This window comes from Onychostoma macrolepis, chromosome 13, assembly GCF_012432095.1.
Source record: "Onychostoma macrolepis isolate SWU-2019 chromosome 13, ASM1243209v1, whole genome shotgun sequence".
NCBI classification, from domain to species: domain Eukaryota; kingdom Metazoa; phylum Chordata; class Actinopteri; order Cypriniformes; family Cyprinidae; genus Onychostoma; species Onychostoma macrolepis.
Window position 1 is genome coordinate 31,075,158 of NC_081167.1, and position 20,024 is coordinate 31,095,181.

Consider the following 20,024-nt stretch of genomic DNA (forward strand, 5'->3'; position numbering starts at 1 on the left):
CTTAAATAATATTTTCATGTAAAATACATTTAAAAATTGCAAAACAAAACAAACAATAAAAAAACAAACAACTAAATAAAATCGTGGGTAAAAAATATGAAAGGGTGAGTAAATAATTAACTTTGAAAAATCTCTGCAAGAAAAACTGGACGTTCTGAGTTTTTGAGAAAATGGGCTTAAATCGTCATTTCATGAAAAATTCTGTTTGTAAATTTAATAATTATGAATTATGTTCATATGATTGTTCAAACAATTCAATAATGTGACAAATCTAGCCTTTTTTAGCAAAATGTGCATAAATCATATTTTTATGAAAAAAAATATATAGCAAAATAACTTCATATTATGTTTATATAAAATGCTTTGCTAATAATTTTCTTTGGAAAACCTGTGTAAAAAAATTACAATTTGGAGCAAAATTGTCATTAAAATAATGTCACAATGCAAAAACAAAACAACAAAAACAATAAGGTTAATTAGTTAATATTAGCGAACTACATTAATTTAACATGAACTAAGAATGAACAATAGTTCTACAGCATTTATTAATCTTAGTTAATGTTCATTTCAGCATTTACTAATGCATTATTAAAATCACAAGTTGTGTTTTTTAACATTAGTTAATGCACTGTGAACTAACATGAACAAACAATGAACGACTGTATTTTTATTAACTAACATTAACAAAGATGAATACATAGTTTAATAAATGTATTGTTCATTGTTTGTTCATGATAGTTAATATATTAATTAATGTTAACAAATTACAACTTATTGTAAAGTGTTACCAAAAAAACAGGTTGTGGTTTGTACATGTAAAATGCATTACGAAATCTTATTTTGTCTTCAGATTTTTGGAGTGCGTTACGACCCAGACATTTCTTGAAATTCACCCATGGGTGGCTGCAAGCAGCTCTCCGTCGTTTCATTAGAGAAAGACTGTGCGGTTTGTGGGTGACAGACTGTGAGACTTCAGAAGCTCCTCTAACTCTCCTACTCTTTATGCTCTGCTCTTATATAAGCACCAGCAGAAGACGTGGAAGAGATCCACATCCAAAACTCACAGGCGGCTAGAGAAGAACGAGAAGATCAGAGAACGGCAGACGGGGGGAGAGAGATGAAGAGAGAAAGATAAAGTCAGCAAGAAGAGAAAGCAGCTTTAGGGGCCAAATGAAAGCAAATCAGGTTCCATGGGAAACTAAATTGACCCAAATCTAGTGGCTGTCACACACACTTCAATACAGGATCATCTTGGACTGATTTCTGCCTGTATGTAATATGTATTTATATAAATGATCTTATGCAACCACACATCAGAGATCTGCATTGCATGCAAGTGCATGGAAAGTAAACAGATGTAATGTGGCGTGTTTAGATGCAACCATAACATGTTCTTATAAAATATGAAACAGCATGAATATGAAACATTCTGCAGTTATACGAGTACAGATGTCACAAACAAGAGCCTAAAAACGTCAGCTTGTTGCCAGAGCAACACTTTGAGGAAGCAAAAGCTGGAAATGCGTGTGTATTCTTACAGCTCTCCAGTTGTAAGGTGCATGTCTGTTTGTCCATGGGATATTTGGTCAGATCCATGTTACAGGCCACAGTCGTGGTGATCCTACAGAGAAAAACATAAACACTCATAAACACTGACATGTTCTCATCATGAAAGGTAAAGAGGCACAGACTGCAAAACATCCCATCTGTAATCAGTATTTTAGTCTTGCTTTCCAGTAGAAATATCTAAAAGCACTAAACCGAGCAATTAAAAAAAATCCAGGTTTTCTGTGCTTGTTTGTAGAGCTGCACAATTTAATCAAAATGTTTGTTATTTATTATTTCTAAATAAAAACAACTAAATAAACATTCTCTAAATATTTAAATAAGATGCAAAACTGAATTCAGACTTATTTATTCTGATATTTTATTAATAATTTTAAACAAGAATGTTTTTTTATTATTATTGTTATTCATTATTTCTAAATTAAAAACAAAAAGGTTTGAATTGAATATTATTATTATTATTATTGTTGTTATAATCAATACTGCTACTACTACTACTACTAATAATAATAATAACAATACCTACTTATATTATTATATATTTTCATTATTAATTATTAATAATATAAAAATATATAAATTAATAACAATACATGCTTTTTAAAAATAATTTTATTTATTATTATTATTATTATAAAATAAAATATATTGATAATAACAATAATAATATTTTAAATGTTGTTGATGATGATTATTATTGTTATCACTAAATAAAAAATATAAAGATTACTAACTGCATTCAGACTAAATATCAGTACAGCTCAAGCAGATTCACAGCTATATATATATATATATATATATATATATATATATATATATATATAGACCAGATAAAGTCTCACCGGAGCGCATAGAGAACGGTTCCGTTGGGAAAGATCCGGATCAGCCGGTTCTCCACTGTGATGTCGTGGAGGAAGGACTTCTTGGAGTCCACTATAAAGGTGTCTGGGACCCACAGCAGCTCCACCAGTCGCCCGTCCAGACTTAAGCTTTTATTGCCTTCAAACACCAGCCGCTCGTCTGTCCAGCGCTGCCGGAGGAAGATGGTGGCTGTGTAGTCCTGCCCATTCAAGAAAGGAATGAGGTACTTATAATACTACAGCAGAGCATCCGACATGATTTAGCAAACAATGCAAAAATACATTTTCACATTTTATGATCAGAACAACATAAACTGTGTGAGATGAGCCAAAGTTTAATACTTGAGGTTAAGAATATGAAAAAACCCTTAACTTTAAGTACAAGCAATAATAATAATAATAATAATAATAATAATAATAATAATACATATTTTATATTTAATATATTTTGAATTATTATTATTTTGAATTATTAATAATTATAATTGTTATAATATTTTTAAATATTATTGTTTAATTTTATTATCATTATTATTATTATTTGTTTTAAATTATTATTATCATTACTAATCATGTAAAACAAACTTAAGAATATTTTTGTTATTATTTAAAAAACAATAATAATAATAATACAATACTACTACTACTACTACTACTACTACTACTACTAATACTAATAATAATGCTTTTGAACATGAATTTTAATTATTTATTATCATTTAAAAATATATCATCACGGTTACACTTTATTTTACAGTACATGTACTTACATTGTGCTAACAGGAAAGTACTGGGCAGTACAAGGTAACTACATGGTTTAAGCTTGCATGAGGTTAAGAATTATGTATTAAGTATGAGCAGTAAAATATTAAATAACACTCACTAACAAGCACACAAGTTATTATTCATGTAAACTATAAAATACTATACATTTATAAGATATTTTAACTTCAATCCCAGGTGTGGTGTGTGTTTCTCACCATGTTGATCTCTGAAATGGTATCAATGCTGGCAATGTCTAAACTCATGCCGACCGTGACAGGACCATCTGCAGAACGGAGACGGAGAGATGCCATGTAAACATTCACAAACATTCACAGCTTTGCAATCCATCATAATTCAGAGAATCGCTGCTAAAGACAGAAACCTTGCGAGCGAAACTGCTCATTAAAGCCGACAAAGCATGTGTTTTATTTCTCAAAAAAAATCTTTACAACAGCGAGTCAGAATCATGTAGATGATTGGGGTCAAATTAGTGAAAAATAGCAACGACTTCAGTGGAACGCAACAGGATTTTGAATATCTAATCCAACAAGTTCTCCTCATAGTTTTCCTGCGGCTATTTTTACACCTGGTTTGACGGTTTGAGCTGCTGTCCACACGTCTCTTTTCACATTATTGTGTCATCAACACGACTCTCTCAGCTGTTTATCGTTGAAACAATGACTCAGGAGGAGACACTGTTATTGAAGTATTTGTCCCTTTGGATTCGTCAGTAGAACTTCACACGCTTGCGTTTGTCTGCCGAGAGATGTGAGTGGAAAGGCAATGTACTCTGAGACGAGCAGCTGTGAGAAATGCATTATGCTGTAAACTGTGCGACGGGGAGCAATGCAAAGATGCAAACAATTGGACCTCAACAGCGGATTGATTTCATACCAACTATTGGAGTTAACTGCAGTTTTGTCTCATTAAACAGCTCTTACATTCATGCATTTGTCAGGCGCTTTGACTTGCATTGCATTCAAAGTTTAAAGTCAATTATTTGTGCATTCTTTAGAAATAAAAGCTTTATTTTTTTAAAGAACATTTGTAGGGGTGGGAGAAAAAATGTATTCTCCGGTGCATCGCGATTCTCTCTTCAACGATTCTGAATCGATTCTGAATATTTCACGGTATATTCACGATATTGAAATTTAGTTGCAAAAAAAAAAATGTTGCCATATTACAGTATAACAGGTTTAATAACTTTTTTCTTATAACAAAAATATCAGAACATTTAAATACAATAAAGCAATACACAAAAAATGTATAAAGTTAAACATTTTACACAGATTAAAGTGCAAAATAATTAAAAGACCAATAGGTATCACTTTACAGTAAGATCTCATTAGTTAACCTTAGTTAATGCATTAACATTATCAATGAGCAAAAGCTACATTTACTACAGAAGTTATTCATCTTTGTTAAAAATAATACAACTCTTAGTTCATGTTAGCTTGGGTTCATTAAAAAAAACAAAAAAAAAAAACAGTTTATAATATACAGTTCATAATTATTTTGATTTTAACAATGTGCTATTAAATATTTAAATGACTGATTAATGAACGTTTAGAAGAATTTTTCATTGGGAGTTTATGTTAACTAATTAATTAACCAATGTTAACCAATGAAGCCCTAATGTAAAGTATGGCCGAACAATAAAGAATCAAAACATTTTCAAACAATATCTCTAGGGCATGTTGTAGTCTAGATTAAAATGTAAAAAAGTTTTAAAATAAATCTTTGACGACGCACGCAGCGGTGTTGTGCATTTAACCATTTAATGGGAAAAGTATTCTCAAAATGCATTTAAAATTCTGAATAATTTTGAATAACCAATTATTTTCGGTATTTTTAAGTGCCCACAATAGCAATACCGTGCATATTCATTATCGTGATATATCACATTACCGAATACCGGCACACGTTTACTGCGCACTAGAGATGCGGCGGGCTTCATTGCACAGAATTTGCACTGTGAGACACGCAGGGGCGGATTTAACCAATAAGCGAGGTAAGCGGCCGCTTAGGGCCCCGTGGAATCAGGGGGCCCCATCTGATATTGGCGAAACATATCTGCAGCGTTGAGCAGTGTAGTCGTTCACAGACATGTGCGCTGATTTCTTGAACGCTGTGACCAGAAGTGTTTAAGTTAGAATCCACTTACCGATCAAAATGCAGATAAGATAAGGTTTTTGCACAAAAAAAAAAAAAAAATCATAAACAAAAACATAAAATTAAAGTAAAAATATTGCAATTGAAACAAGGAAAAAACGTTTTTTTTTCTATATAACCTTTAACAAATTTTCTTACATTTCTGTAAAATTGTTTTTGCACTTTATTTCAATTAAGATATTTTACTGTATTATTACAATTTTTGTTTGGCAGCCATAGCTGCCAGTCATTTGAAGGTTTTTTTTTTTTTTAACATCGTAAAACCCTTATTTCACAGATTTTTCCTTGTTTCAATTATGATATTTTACTTTAATTTTTCGGTTTTTGTTTGGCAGTCATTTGAATGTTTTTTTACAACTTTTTTTTTTTTTTTTTACAGTGTAATGTTTGCGAATATTTTTTTTATTCAAAATTGATAAAATTAAATTTTGCCAAAACATTACATTTGAATGAATCGATACAATCTGAAAAAAAATCACCCAGCCCTAGTCTAGCTAACTCAAAAGGGTAACTTAATGGTAGTTTGACTAATTTAGGTTAAAACCAGCTTAAGTTATGAGTTGACAAGCTACAGTTTTAAAGTAGCTTCCTCGACACAGAAACAGTGGAGTAGAGAGTGAAGCTACAGAAGTCCTCAACTCATCAATAATTTACAGCAGGAGCAACAGTAGGACAGACACACTGACAGAAAGCAATGGGTTTACTGCGTTTCTCTGACCTGTGTGTGCTGCTGATTTATTAAAGCCATTAGTCTTGACCTCTGTAGGGTCTCAGATTTATCTTGTGTGTGAAAAAGTTATTATCATTAACTACAACTATAAAAAAAAACATTAAAATAATTTTCATCACTTAAAAAATAACAAAAAAATAATAATTTTTTACTTGTTTTATTTCAGCTAGTTGCCAAGGCAACATGTCATTTTCTTTTAGTTTGAGTCGGTGTACTAAAATATGGAAGATTGTTTCTGCCATGAGATAAAAAGGTAATTGCAACATTTTATCTTACAATTCAGATTTTTTTTTCTCACAATTCTGAGCTTAGATCTCACAATTCAGAATCGTTTCTCAGAAATGTGATATATATGGCATAAATAAATCTTAAAAAAAAGAAAAAAAGAAAAAGAAATGTGATATATAAACAAACATGTGATTGCGAGAACAAATGTCAGAATTGTGAGATAAGTATTTTATTTTTTATTCGCTGGGGGAAACAAAACAAAACAGAATTGCGAGATGTACACTCAAAATTGTGAGAAAGTCCAAATTCTGAGTTTATATCTCGCAATTCTGAAAAAATAAAATAAAATAAAAATTGTGAGTTAAAAAGTCGTAATTACCTTTTTTATGCTATGGCCGAAACAAGCTTCCATACTAAAATAACTCAAATTAAATTAACTAGAACTAAAACTGTAAAAGGCAAAAACACACAACAAAGTTATTAAAACTTTAACTAAAATTGAAATGAAAACAGAATATAAAAATAAAATCTAATTCAAAATATTAACAAAAAACTATAATAGTATCTCAATTGTACTAATACAACACATGAGCATGCATGTGTGTTTGGGGCAACGCAGGCTCGATGGCATGTTATTGCATTTTGTAATGTCTCAGAAATACCACAAGGGGTGCAATAGTGCAAATTCAAATAAAAAGTCAGTTTTCTGTCAGCTCGACTGTGGTCACGGTGGAGAAACATTTTTAAAGAGAATCGTGCTGAGAAGGTTAGTTAAACTCTTGACATGTTTATGTTCAACGAAACTGTATCTTTATTGACTTCTGAGCATCTTTCTCTCACTTTCTGATGATACTGTGGCTCAGTCACATTTAGATTCTCATTTTAATGTGTAGCATAACCAAGCATCAAACAATCTGTTTTAAATGAAAATGTGGTAGTAAATCACCGTTCAGCCCACAAATACACGCACATGCATTAAACATCCATTACGTCCTTACTGTCAAAGAAAGGCCGCAGGTATTTGTTGTATCCTTTCATCAGCTTCTGGATGGTCGGAGGAAGAATCTCTCCCTCTTTCACCTCAGCGCTGAGCAGAGAGTTCTCCAGAAACCTGTGGGAGAAAAACGGAGGAATATGAATGAAGAGAAAGGAGGTTTCGCTTCCTCTGCACTCTTATTATTTCCAGGCAGATCGCTGATGAACGGTTTGGTTTCAGTGTAAAATCAGCGGCCCACACTGATAACAGTGTTCAGATCCCACAACAACTTTTCATTAAAGACAGAGAGAGCGAGAGAGAGAGTGAGAGGGAGAGAGGGAAAAAAATAAGCTCATTTTCATAATTGGATTACTTTGATCCGTCAGTGTGAAGGACCTGAAAACATACCATCAGCACTCGGATTTCATCACGTTTCGCTTTTACACACAACAGCAAAAATACGTCTGCACCTTCAGCAGATACTAAAGCGCATTTATGATGCCATCAAAGATTTGTGCATGTGTGTGACATGTACAGTAAATACAGCAAAGCACTGAGACGTGCTAAAAACTGGCAAAAAAAAAAAAAAAAAAGAACCGTGCTTGTTAGTTTCATAATCTGAGAATGTGTATTTGATTTGAATTTAAAGTTTATTTAAAGGTAAACATTTCTAGGACTAGGGCTGCACAATTTTCTTCTGATAAAAATCTGTGCTTGTTTGTAGAGCTGCACAGTTTGGCTGAGATGTGATTATATATTATTATGGCTATAATAATAATAATAATAATAATAATAATAATAAGGAACAAAAATAAGAAATCTTATTGCTATTTTAATATTTCACTATAAAAAAAAAATGTAAAAAAAAAGTATTTAAACAATTTGGCCAAAATGTAGGATTTTATATTAATTTGACATTAATAATAAAAATAATAATAATAATTATTATTATTATAAAATATTCATATTATTAATAAATAAGATTTGAAAAAGAAAATAAGAAATATTATTATTATTTTAATATTTGACCGTAAAAATATTATTATTATTATTATTATTATTATTATTATTGAAACAAATAAGTAATATTATTACTATTTTAATATTTCACTTTAACATAATAACAAAAATAGTATTTAAGACAAATAGGATCATCATCATTATATTTTACATGACAACTATAAACAAAATAATAATTTATGGCTCTTAATTGGCTGTCTTAATTTCTTCATTTTCAAACGTTAAAGGGGTCATATGACGTTGCTAAAAAGAACATTATTTGGTGTATGTGGTGTAATGCAATGTGTTTATCATCGCGCTGCATAAACATTACCATGTCTGCATTTGTGATCGTAGAAACGACAAACAACAAGCGCTACTCTACACAGCTCAGAACTCATGTTTGAATAGTCAGTAGCAGAAACATACTTACAGGCTGTGAGTCAGAAGCGCCAGACTGTCCTTGCAAAGTTGGAATTGCCCCACTTTATAGAAACAGTCTTTGAGCACAGCTGGCATTATAGGCTACACCCAGGCTCAGGAAACAGTCCTCCGTAAAAAGCGCTGCACACACTCTAATATTCGGGTTGAACTGTTCTGGAACAGTGTTGTAAATACAACTAAACCACTGATTTCTAGGTGTGTCCAAACAAAGTGCTTTCGCTTTCACAACGAAACACAGCGTCTCCAGGACATGGCACCGGTGGCAGCAACAATACTACAGCGAGAATAATAGTTCCGTCCTCTTTCTTTGCGTATACGTTTGGGCGGTGTTATGCAAATGTTTAAATGAGACGTTTTAAGAGGGCGTGGACAAAGAATATCTCTTTGGTTTCGAGACTTTAGTCTTTGCAACTTCAGGGATCTTATCTATGCATGAACAGAGAGACACGCCAAAGAGAAAGAAAACTTGAAATCGCATCATATGACCCCTTTAAACAATCAAAATTAGACCTTAAAGCTTCTCTTTTTGTAGATAAGAGCTTCTCATTACAAGTTTGGGAAGATGGTTGGAGCTCACGTGTCAAACACAGCGCCACACTTCACTCTGAAACACGCACTGCATATTTTTATTTCATGAACTCACAGCCTTTGCGATTTGAATTTTTTTTAATCAAAGCATGATAAAGATACTGCAGATAAAGATATGGCTTAATGCGTTTAAGTTGCTGTTATCAAAAATAATCCATGTGATCGTGCTGACGGCCTGAGGGATGAAGGAAAAAAAAGCGTATTTCAGAGCGTATGAAGAGAAAACAGGCCATTGGCTGAACTCAAACATTTATATTTGTTCCAAGATCAAAACATTACTTACTGTACTCATTTGTGTCTATATTTAATAATTCCAAAGAGAAATTTCAGGACAAACATCTGAGAAAGTTGAAACATAAATGACAACTCCATCGAGCTGTGGAAGAGCAACATCTGAGAAACAGAGAATTTCCCGTTGTGCAGATAAATACTGACTGAAAATAAAGTAGGACAGTGTACAAACAGCCAAGAGACACAATCCACACTGCTCTCATTACAAAACTAACCCTCGCTTGCTCTAGAATGCTCCTCCGCCTCGTTATTCAGGTGTTTAACGGGTGTGACACCTGACAATCCATCCACAGCAGTGTTCAGATGGATCTGTGTGTGTGTGAATGAGTGACAGTGGATACGGAGTGTGTTTTATCACACGCACAGGAGTGTTTGTGTCTGTGTGTTTCTCTGCCAGGCCTGTGGGTTGTGTGTGGGATCAGAAGAACCTCTGCGGCTCTGTTTCTGACAGCGATTTGCTTTCATTACACAGTCAAGAAGAAAGAAAGATCGAAAGATGGGAGAAAATATCGATTCTACGATGCATCGCGATTCTCTCTTCAAATCAACGATTCTTGAATCGATTCTGAGCTTGGTTTCTACTTTAGATATGCTTCATTTATGCCGTTTGGAAAGCAGTACATATTAAATGGTTACATGCACTTGCATCTCCGAATACTTTTATGACACGAAATTGATGTAAACACAGTCAGTTATGTTTTCAGAGCATCTGATGTGTCCAAGTAGATCTGTGCATTAGTGTGAATGCATCCTATTAAAGCTGCCACTGTCTATGATCTCATCAGTAATAATCAAACGGCAATAATGCTGAGGAAAAAAGAAAAACCCATAACTATGATTGTCTGTAAACTGTAAACTTAAATCACTCTCAGATACTGAAAGTACTTTTTGTTTATCACTTGTAATGGTCTTTTTCCTCCTTAATTGCTTGTATGTTTTGAAGCTCTATTTAATTGGTTAAATCTTTAACGATTGTTTTGATTTATTATTAATTTGTACTAAAAAGTAGACTTATATAATTAGTTATATAAGTTATAAAAGTTAGTTATAAAAGTTAGCTTATATAATTTAATAAAAATGCACAAAATAACTTTGATATCAAATGAATATGAAAATGTAGCCATGTGCCATGATATTGAAAATTGAGGATGCAACGCATCGTGATATCGAACCGAATTGAATCGTTGACATGATTGTTGTAATCAAATCGATTTGTGAAACCAGTGAAGATTCACACCCCTAGTCAAGACGAGAAAACACAACATAAATACTTTCCCCACATCATGGTAAACCTAACAAAAACATCCAGGCCAGGCCACAAGTAATATGAATAATACAATTTAAAAAATGCATTTATATTTATATATAAAAAAAAAAAAAAATTAATCAGAAAAATGAAGCCTATTTGGCATCAAAAGATTTTTCATTTATTTATTTGTTTGTATTGTTTGTATTGGATTTTTTTTTTTTACTTTAGATGGTGTTTACACTTTTAGACAATTTAGATATCAAAAATAAAGCCACAATGTAGAAAAATCCTAATGGTCCTAAAATAGTCTATTTCCTCAAGATAAAAACTTTTGCTTTTGATTTTGGGTAAAATATGAGCCAGACTTCATGACAGTTTTTTTTTAGATGCACTCATTAAAAATAAACAGCAGCACTTCTAAAAGACAATCTGACAGTTCTAGTTTCTTAACTATTAAATTTAGAAAAGAGGGGGATGCAAAAGAGAAACAGCCGATAACTTCAGACATGAAGGAGCATTTTTTCTAAATTAGACTTAAGTCATGCAGCAGTGAAATCAGCTCATATTAGCTCAAATCCGTCAGGATGATGAGATTCTGTGATTGACAGCCGCTCATCTGAGGATTTGACTGTATGATCACGCTGCAGGATCAATGCAATGCCTTCACTTCTACTGTTAATGCCATCTGAGCATCTCAGGTCATACAGGGTCACTTTCACATGTAATTGGAACGAAGGAGGATTCATTTCTCCAGAACCTGTTGGAATGATTTGGCAGACGACTTTAAGTAGATGCATGCATTTCTATTTGCATAGAAATAAACCTGCCAAAAACAGGGCAGTATGGATGCACTGCAAAAAATGGATCCCTACAGTAAATCACTTCAGGAAATGTTTAATATATAATGGAGGAATGCATTGATTCTCCACATCTGACCTGAACGTACAGTATTTCTCCAGCACAGACATGTAAAACAGAGCCTCATCCTCCTCGCATCATTAGTCTCTTTCATCCCTTCTAGCTTACAGTCTTCGTCTTACAGGCTGGTTTGATGTTGGAGGTGCTGAGGAGGTCATGAGCATCAGCAGCGACACACTGACAGCCCTTTAAAAACACCTGCGACACGGCATTTCACACAGAAACCTCAAAACCTGGGGTGCATGAGGTGTATGTTTTTCTTTAACAGATGTCTCTGGTAAATTAGAATTATATATATATATATATATATATATATATATATATATATATATATATATATATCAGTGTTTCCCATACGTTGATTTATTTGTGGCGACCCGCCACAATATCCACATCGACCGCCACAAATCCCCGCCGCCCCCTGCCATCAGCTCCCACGTCTCTCATACACGAGCGCGACTTTAGCACTATATTTAGTAACTTTCACACCCTTTTAGCGTCTTTTTTCCATAAAAGGTACATACTGACAAACCTAGTGACTTTTTTGAAAAAACCTTAGCTTTCATTCAGCTGGAAGATGTCTCCAGTACTGCCCCGCGAGCGCAAGGTCTGACTCCCGGCGCAGTGTCGCCTCTCTCAATCCTGTGTGTATGTATATGTATATATGAAGAGTTAATAACGATAAACAGCACTTCAAAAAAAAAAAAGATTGACGTGCATTATTCTCCACATATAGCGCGATCTGAACCCTAAACATGTTTTGTCAAAAAAGCCAGTATTGTCCACTTTCAAGACTTCGCAAGTTCACGTTGAGTTCACGACAGGCGCCCTTGTTGTTTGTGAACAGAAGCCGATAAGTCCATTTTAGCGAATCAGCGCACTGTATTCAGGTCAGGTGACAAGGCTACTTTCACTTTGAAAAGACGTGCTAGCTGAGAGGAGTTTCGTCAAAGCTGACTAAAAGTGATCGAGGATGGATAATTTCGATGAACTTGATGAACCTGTGATATCTTCTTCGGGGCTTAAAGGAAAATAAAAGCTGAAACGTTTTCACGGAACCTTGCAAAAGCAGCGCGTTACAACGGTGAGGGAAAAAACATACTTTCAATGAACTAAATTTTGCAAATTACCCGTATTTGTTTAAGTCATTAAACAAATCAAAACAACCCAACTGCAGTTTGATTGATATTACTTGGAATGCGCAATAATAATAATAAAAAAACAACCACGTGATTTCTGAAAAGAATAAAAATAGAGTTATCGGTTTTGCAAATGAACTCTTCATATGTGTGAGTGTGTCATGACAAAACCAGATAACAAAATTAATTAATAATTAAAAATAAATAAATGTCATTATGTTTTACTTTGTTATTTTAAGTTAAACTGAACTAATAGTGACCCCGAATAGTCGAAGATTTGATGCTTCGATAGGAGGAGCCTGATTCAACTCCCAATCTCACAGGCGAATATTCGCAGGGTGTTGATCATGCCATTTTGGCTATATGGGGGTGCTCAAATGTCTAAATTCACATAGAACTTTAACAAGACTCAAACTGACACAGGCAGAGTGAAAGGATTTTTTCGGTCAGGTAAGGTACAAGTGATTTCAAAATATTTCCCCCGGTTTATATATCGTGTATATATTATTTATCTTGTATCGGATACATTTGGTTGAGTTGCGCCGCAGTAAAGCGCTTCATTGTAGTACTACGGTGATTATCTCGTCAGCATGCAGCGCGAGCAGGACAAACAACAATGCAGAATATTAATAACTATGACTGGGACTGTCATATACATAACATTATAATGAGAACACTATTATAATAATAAACTGTGAATTTTTAGAGTTTAGTTGCTGTGTTTCTGCACGTTGTTGCGTGAAGAAAGCGTCCACAAAAGGAGTTCATTCAGAGCCGCGCAGACACGTTCACTTGTGCATTCAAGGCATTTTGTGCAGATAGCCTATAAGTCATAATATTAGCGTTATGTTGTGTAGATAACGAAGCGTATTCTATATGAAATAGCCTAAATGATGAGTTAAATCCCATTGATAAAACCTGCTATCAAATGCTTCACTCTACTGGTCATCTTTATCGCACGCAGCTCAAATGCAGAACACTGTCATATACAGTACATAACATTATAATGAGAGCACTGTTGTAAAAAAAAAAGGGTTTCGCTGAAGTTTAATGTTAACTATCTTTTAATTAAAACATAAAACATTATTTTTGTATCTGCTAGGTGTCCGTTACACATTTTCCCTGTGTTAACGTCAGTAATTATGACTGTCCAATGTCTGACTTGACTCTCTTGGTATTTTGCCCCGCCCCCAAACATATGATTCGATTATCAGTCGACTATCGGCAAGATTCGAAAAAGTCGAGGACAGCCCTACTTTATTTTATTTCAAGTAACAACTTTTTTATGGTTTTATTTTAAGTTCTGTTTTAGGTTTAAGTATTATATACATGCACTTTGCATTTTTATGGCCACTGAATTAAGACACAAACACACACACAAAATCTTACCATGGTAAAATACCAATTCATTTACTGTTACTACTGTAAAATCATCATAAACTTATGTCAATAATTAAACACCGTCTATATTACTGAAGGCTTACACAGAATGAGATCGTGTTTGATGGCAGTAAAAGCTAGTTTTAAATGACCTCGTTTTTTTCTGCAGTGACAACAACTGCGGTACATATTTCAGCAGAAATTGATTACCATTGTAGATGTTTGTAAGGAAAACAAACACTTCAAAGTCGCATGACTTACTGATACAAAAAAAAAACACACCCAATAATGTCTATATATGACCTGGAGAAAAGCTTTAGGCCAGTATTTCCATTCATCTCAATAGAAGAAGCTCGTCTGGGGTTTCAAAAAGAAAGAAAAGGCAGCATTAAAGAACTGTATGAGGAACAAACCGCAGCTTCAGCCTTTACAAACCACACATTCACTGTCATTATTCAATAAAAACATTATTCAAACTGTTCCACAGAGAATTCTCTGTACAAATCGAGTTTGATGTCACAGAAGCATGCTTAAATGTTGTAATCTGGCATATCTGACAGCGTATATTAGACAGGAGGAAGGGTCAAACAATACAAAAATCTTCTACAACTCAAGTGTTTTCTCTCATCCTCTTCCTCTCCCATCATTCATCTGATTCACTACAGAAAGCACACGACTCCGTCTGATTTTCACTGTTCTCAGCAGATTCCCTCGTCCATGAAGAGGACGATGCTTGCATTTTCTCGTGATTCCTTTCAGATCTGAACGAGTCTCATGTTCCTGTGGTTCTGGATGGAAGGATCTGATGAGAACAGCTAATCAATGTAGAGCTGAAGATTTAATCCCACCTGCAGTTTACGCTTCACAGACCCTGAATTACAGACCGCAGGCTCTTCTGCCATCACATTATTGACATAAAACAGCCATTAATACTGCTCATTAGGGTGATATATCATTTCATATTCATCCCTGTTGACCTTGAGGATGTTTTACATCCATCTATCCTCCCACCTATCCATCCAGCCGTTGCTCATTAGATTTGCAGTGGTTTTGCAAGTCTTTGGTTTTACACACTGAAAGTCAACTACAAACCCAAAATAAAAGTTTAAATGTTTGGTTTAACCTGAAGAAATTATGATAAGTGTATTACTATTGTACAGTAGAATGTAGTGTTGTCAAAAGACCCGGTACTTCGGTACCAAGTCGGTACTAAAAAAATGAAAACGTCACGGTACCAGGTTTTTTTAAGCACCGGTGGTACCGAGTACCCGGTCAACCCGGTTCTTGACGCGTATGGACCTATGATTTTTATATACACTGATTTATTCATTAATGTGTAATATGTTATATTTTTTAAACAAATTATGAGCTCTAAAAGATTTTTTTAATTTTTACAACTCTTTTGCTTTAGACCATTTACAAATGTTAAATCTTAAAATAAAATGTTAATATTACTACTGCATCTTTCTGAAAAAAAAAATGCAGCGATTGATATATAGTTTATTTATAGTTATTTTCAAAGCTTCAATGTACTTTCATTATAAAATAACTTCATTATTGTTTATTTAATTCTAACAAATACAATTAAAAAAATAATTTGCTTATAATTTCCACACAGGAGAGACTTGATGTTGTTTCCAAACAAAAGGAAATATATCGGTATCGGCATCGGATATCGGCCAAAAAGAGTTGAAAATATCGGATATCGACAAAAATCCAATATCGTGCATCCCTAGCTCAAAGCAATAACGATATATATGTATGTATATATATGTGTGTGTGTGTGTGTGTGTGTGTGTGTGTGTGTGTGTGTGAAAGAGAGAGAGAGAGATATTATAAAAACAAAGTTTTAAGGAACACAATTTTTCACACGTGTGGTCATTTATGATCCCCACACATGTGATCTGAACATCTACAGCTCAGATCTCTGCTGTATAACGAACACTCTCAGGACATGCGCTCAAGAGTGATTCTGTAAGTCAACAGGCTCAGAAACATCTCTCAAGGGCGACAGCTATGAAATTAAATCTGAATGGCCTGGAATCAAGTGAACAAACAGACACAGATAAGAATACACCTGCTGCGAATGCACTCAGACAGCTGCAGTGGATTGATTACGCCTCGTATGTGCATTCTGATGTTTGTGAGCTGTTTGCAGACGCCCTCGCATTTGCCTGTGCTGTCGTTATCCTCCAATACCATTCAGACTTGCAGATTAGAGAAGATTACTGTCGCTCCTCTAGAGCGGCTAAAACCACTGACAAACCATGTGAAGCGTTCAGCATGTCACTTCATTCTCATCTGTCCGTTTGTTCTGGATTTGATAAATGTCTCTTACTGTCATGTATTTTAATCTGAACATCTCGTTTTGTGTCTCTCTGAGCAGCTCAATATAAACATGTGGCTGCAAACCTTCAGACATTTAGATGAGAATCAGCAGCATCAGTGTTTTACATGACAGTGATTCTCAACAGAAATGGAGTACATAGTCCGAAAACACAGACGGAAATAACCCCCATAGTAAATCTATATTAAATCATAAAACACAGAATCTAGAATTGAAATTTGGAAATTTGGGAAACAAAATTTCTGAGAAAACAAAAACAAAAAAACAATCAGGGTGCTACTATTTTTTAAAAATGTAAAAAAAATATTAAAATGTTACAATTTACATTTAATTAAACCATAAAAACTTAATCCAAAATTAAAGCAGAAAACATGGAATTTGGGGAAAAAAACATAGAATACTATTTTTTTAACATAGTAATAAATTATTAAATTGTTAAAGTTTAGACATCACTTTTGATTGTTAATATTTAATTACACCATACAAAACTGAGTCTAGAAAATTAAAATGGATAGGGAATTAGTACAATTTTGTAAATTCAGTTGATTAGACATCTTATTGATGATCACATTTTAATTAAACTGAATAAATTGAAAACGTAATTAAAATCAATTGAACCAATTTAAACGGAAAACATGAAATTTAGGGAAAAAATAAAACAGATAAGGCCCTAGGCACTTCTTATTCGATCATAATTTGATTAAAGCAGCGGTCCCAGATTAATGCACTTAAATCTCCTCTAGTGGCACCAAACAAAACTATGATAACTAAAGGTAGAGAAGAGTTTAGAGTGTTTGGCTTTTCAGAGAGATTCATCTCTAATGTCTCTCCATTTACAGTGAGGTTAGAATAAAACATAAGGAGAATAAAACATGAGTGATGAGCGAGTGTGAGTTCCTGCCTGTTTCTCCCAGCGTGTAAGAGCTTCTCGGACTGTGTGGGAATCCAGCGCTTCTGCTGATGGCCGAGACGTGTCACCTGCAATATTATACATGTCCTCGAGGACACAGACAGCCAGTGCAGGAATGAGACGGCTCCTCAGGACAGTGAAGAGCAGGAAGACTCTCAAATCTGCTGGGAATTATCTAAAAATTGTATTCGGTAGACGAATAATGACACAGCATGAAGTCTTGAAGCAATATTGTGTGGATTGACCTACTTAAGTACAGGTATCACCTCACTTCTGATTTGCTGTACTTAGTAGTGCTGTAGGCTAAGGAAAACATCACTATATTACTATTGCTTATTAGGGCTGGGATGATAAATCAATGCAGAATCGAATCCTGGATCGATTCTGAGATTTTCCGAACGCATCGCGATTCCTCTGGAATCGATTCTGAGCTTAGTTTTGAACAGCAGATGGTGCTGCATGCTTCAGAAACAGCTGTACTCTGCTTGATTCCAAATCCTTACACATACTTGAACCTAAAATAATCATTCATAAAATTTGAAAAGGTTGAAGCGAATTACAAGGGTGTTCACAGTGGGCTGTGTTTACATTAAACTCGTGTCATAAAAGCATTCTGAGCAGAGGTGAAATTACAGACTCTTCTGCGCTCTTCTTCATGAGTATTTCAATGTGCAGATAAAAAATAGATTAGAGTGCCATCTGCTGTTAAAGTCTAAGCTCAGAATCGATTCCAGAGGAATCGTGATGCATTCGGAAAATCTCAGAATCGATCCAGGAATCGATTCTGCATCGATTTATTGTCCCAGCACTATTGCTTATGTTATAAACAAATGTGAAAAAATATCAAATTGATCATGCAACAATCCAGAGTAGGGCTGTAGCTATTGAATATTTTAGTAATCGAGTATTCTACTGAAAATTCTATCGATTAATCGAGTAATCGGATAAGAATAACTTTTTCTTTATTAAAGAGCAATACTAAATATACAAGAGAAAATAAGACAGGTCTCTTAAAATGAACAAGTAATTTGTTTCCTTTTTAGAAAAATTTACATTTTTATTGCTGAATTTGCGTATATTAATAACTGTGAAAACTAAACCCATTTAGTGCATTTAATTGCCATATTACATTCAAAATGCAAATACAAATATATAAAAATCAATTTCAAATTACTTTAAAAAAGGTAAAATGGCACAACCTAAAACTAAGACATATATCAAAATAATAGTAATACAAAAATAATAATAATAAAACCTAAACATTGTGCAACTTAACTTTCAAGTTTCAGCCTAACTACAGCTCAAGCATGACATGAGCCTTTACTGTCTTCTTACAAGGCTTTGTGGCTTTTGTAAGAGGCAAAAAGTAGTGGGTAGGAAGCTAACGTGCAACAAAACCAAGAGTCCATACACACAACATTTATTAACACATTTTTTCAGCAACATGAATTTAAAGTTATTTGGAGAATAAACCCTCTTAAATGTCTCTCTGCATACTGGTGTGTGTGTGTGTAATCCTTTAAAGGAGCATGTGGTTGCAAACACAGTGTGGTTGCAGTTACAGGGATGCACCGAAACCGAGAATTCTGGATGTGCTTGGTCGAAACCGAAACTGCTTTGTAATAATTATTTATTTTATTCAATAATATAAAGTAGTTTTGTAATACTTTTTAATTTAACTAAATTTTAATGACACATAATTTAAAAAACACAAGCCAATAAAATAACCACACTTTTATTGAAAGAAAATTGGACAGAAAATATATTAATATTAAATATCAATGTATTATTTTTATTCAGTTCTATGCAACAGAGTCAGACATAACTGTTGTCGTTGTTTTTGACTAATTATCCAAATAATGTATAGTCCTGCAAACAGGGTTTTTCCTTTCTCAAAATGCGGCGGAGGTGGTACCATCCTGATCATGTGCACACAATGTACCCACCCTTCAAGTGGATGAAACAAACACTTTTTACATGCTTATAATAACACCTTTTATATTTTAGGTGTTATTATAATTATAGCTATGATTACAGAAAATGACAATTATAAAGTTATGCTTTATTTTCTCTCATCTAATATTTTATTGTTATTTATTCTTAAAATAGCCTTATGAAATGTTTTACTTTTCCTCAGAAATTCTGTGTTGTGTATCTGGTTATCAAACGAAGGCATAAAACATTAATTTTATTTTTATTTAAATTATTGAAAATTAAACTTTTTGGCAAACAAAGGGGATTTACTATTAAGAAATGTTGTGTGATCATTTCTTAAAAAATAAAGTTTTCATAATTTTAGTAGTAGCAGTATGTACATTCTGCTGAACAATAGTAATATATTTCTGCTGCAATGTCTTCAAATAAAACCGGACTTTTATTTTGACGGGTTGCCGTGAATACCTTTACATTTCTGTGTAAATATGATATGACGCTAGTTTTACTCAAATAAAACGCTCATAAAG

The 20,024-nt window shown here is 33.7% G+C and overlaps 1 protein-coding gene across 1 annotated transcript in view; it reads right to left on the reverse strand.

The window, feature by feature from the left end:
* LOC131552825 (gamma-aminobutyric acid receptor subunit pi) overlaps positions 1-20,024 on the reverse strand; it is a 64,252-nt gene that overhangs the window by 12,014 nt on the left and 32,214 nt on the right. The window contains exons 3-6 of the mRNA XM_058796968.1: positions 7,320-7,432; positions 3,407-3,474; positions 2,409-2,626; positions 1,539-1,621 (exon numbers count right to left, since the gene is read on the reverse strand). Of these exons, the coding sequence (XP_058652951.1) occupies positions 1,539-1,621; positions 2,409-2,626; positions 3,407-3,474; positions 7,320-7,432 (482 nt within the window). The remainder of the gene's footprint in view (positions 1-1,538; positions 1,622-2,408; positions 2,627-3,406; positions 3,475-7,319; positions 7,433-20,024) is intronic.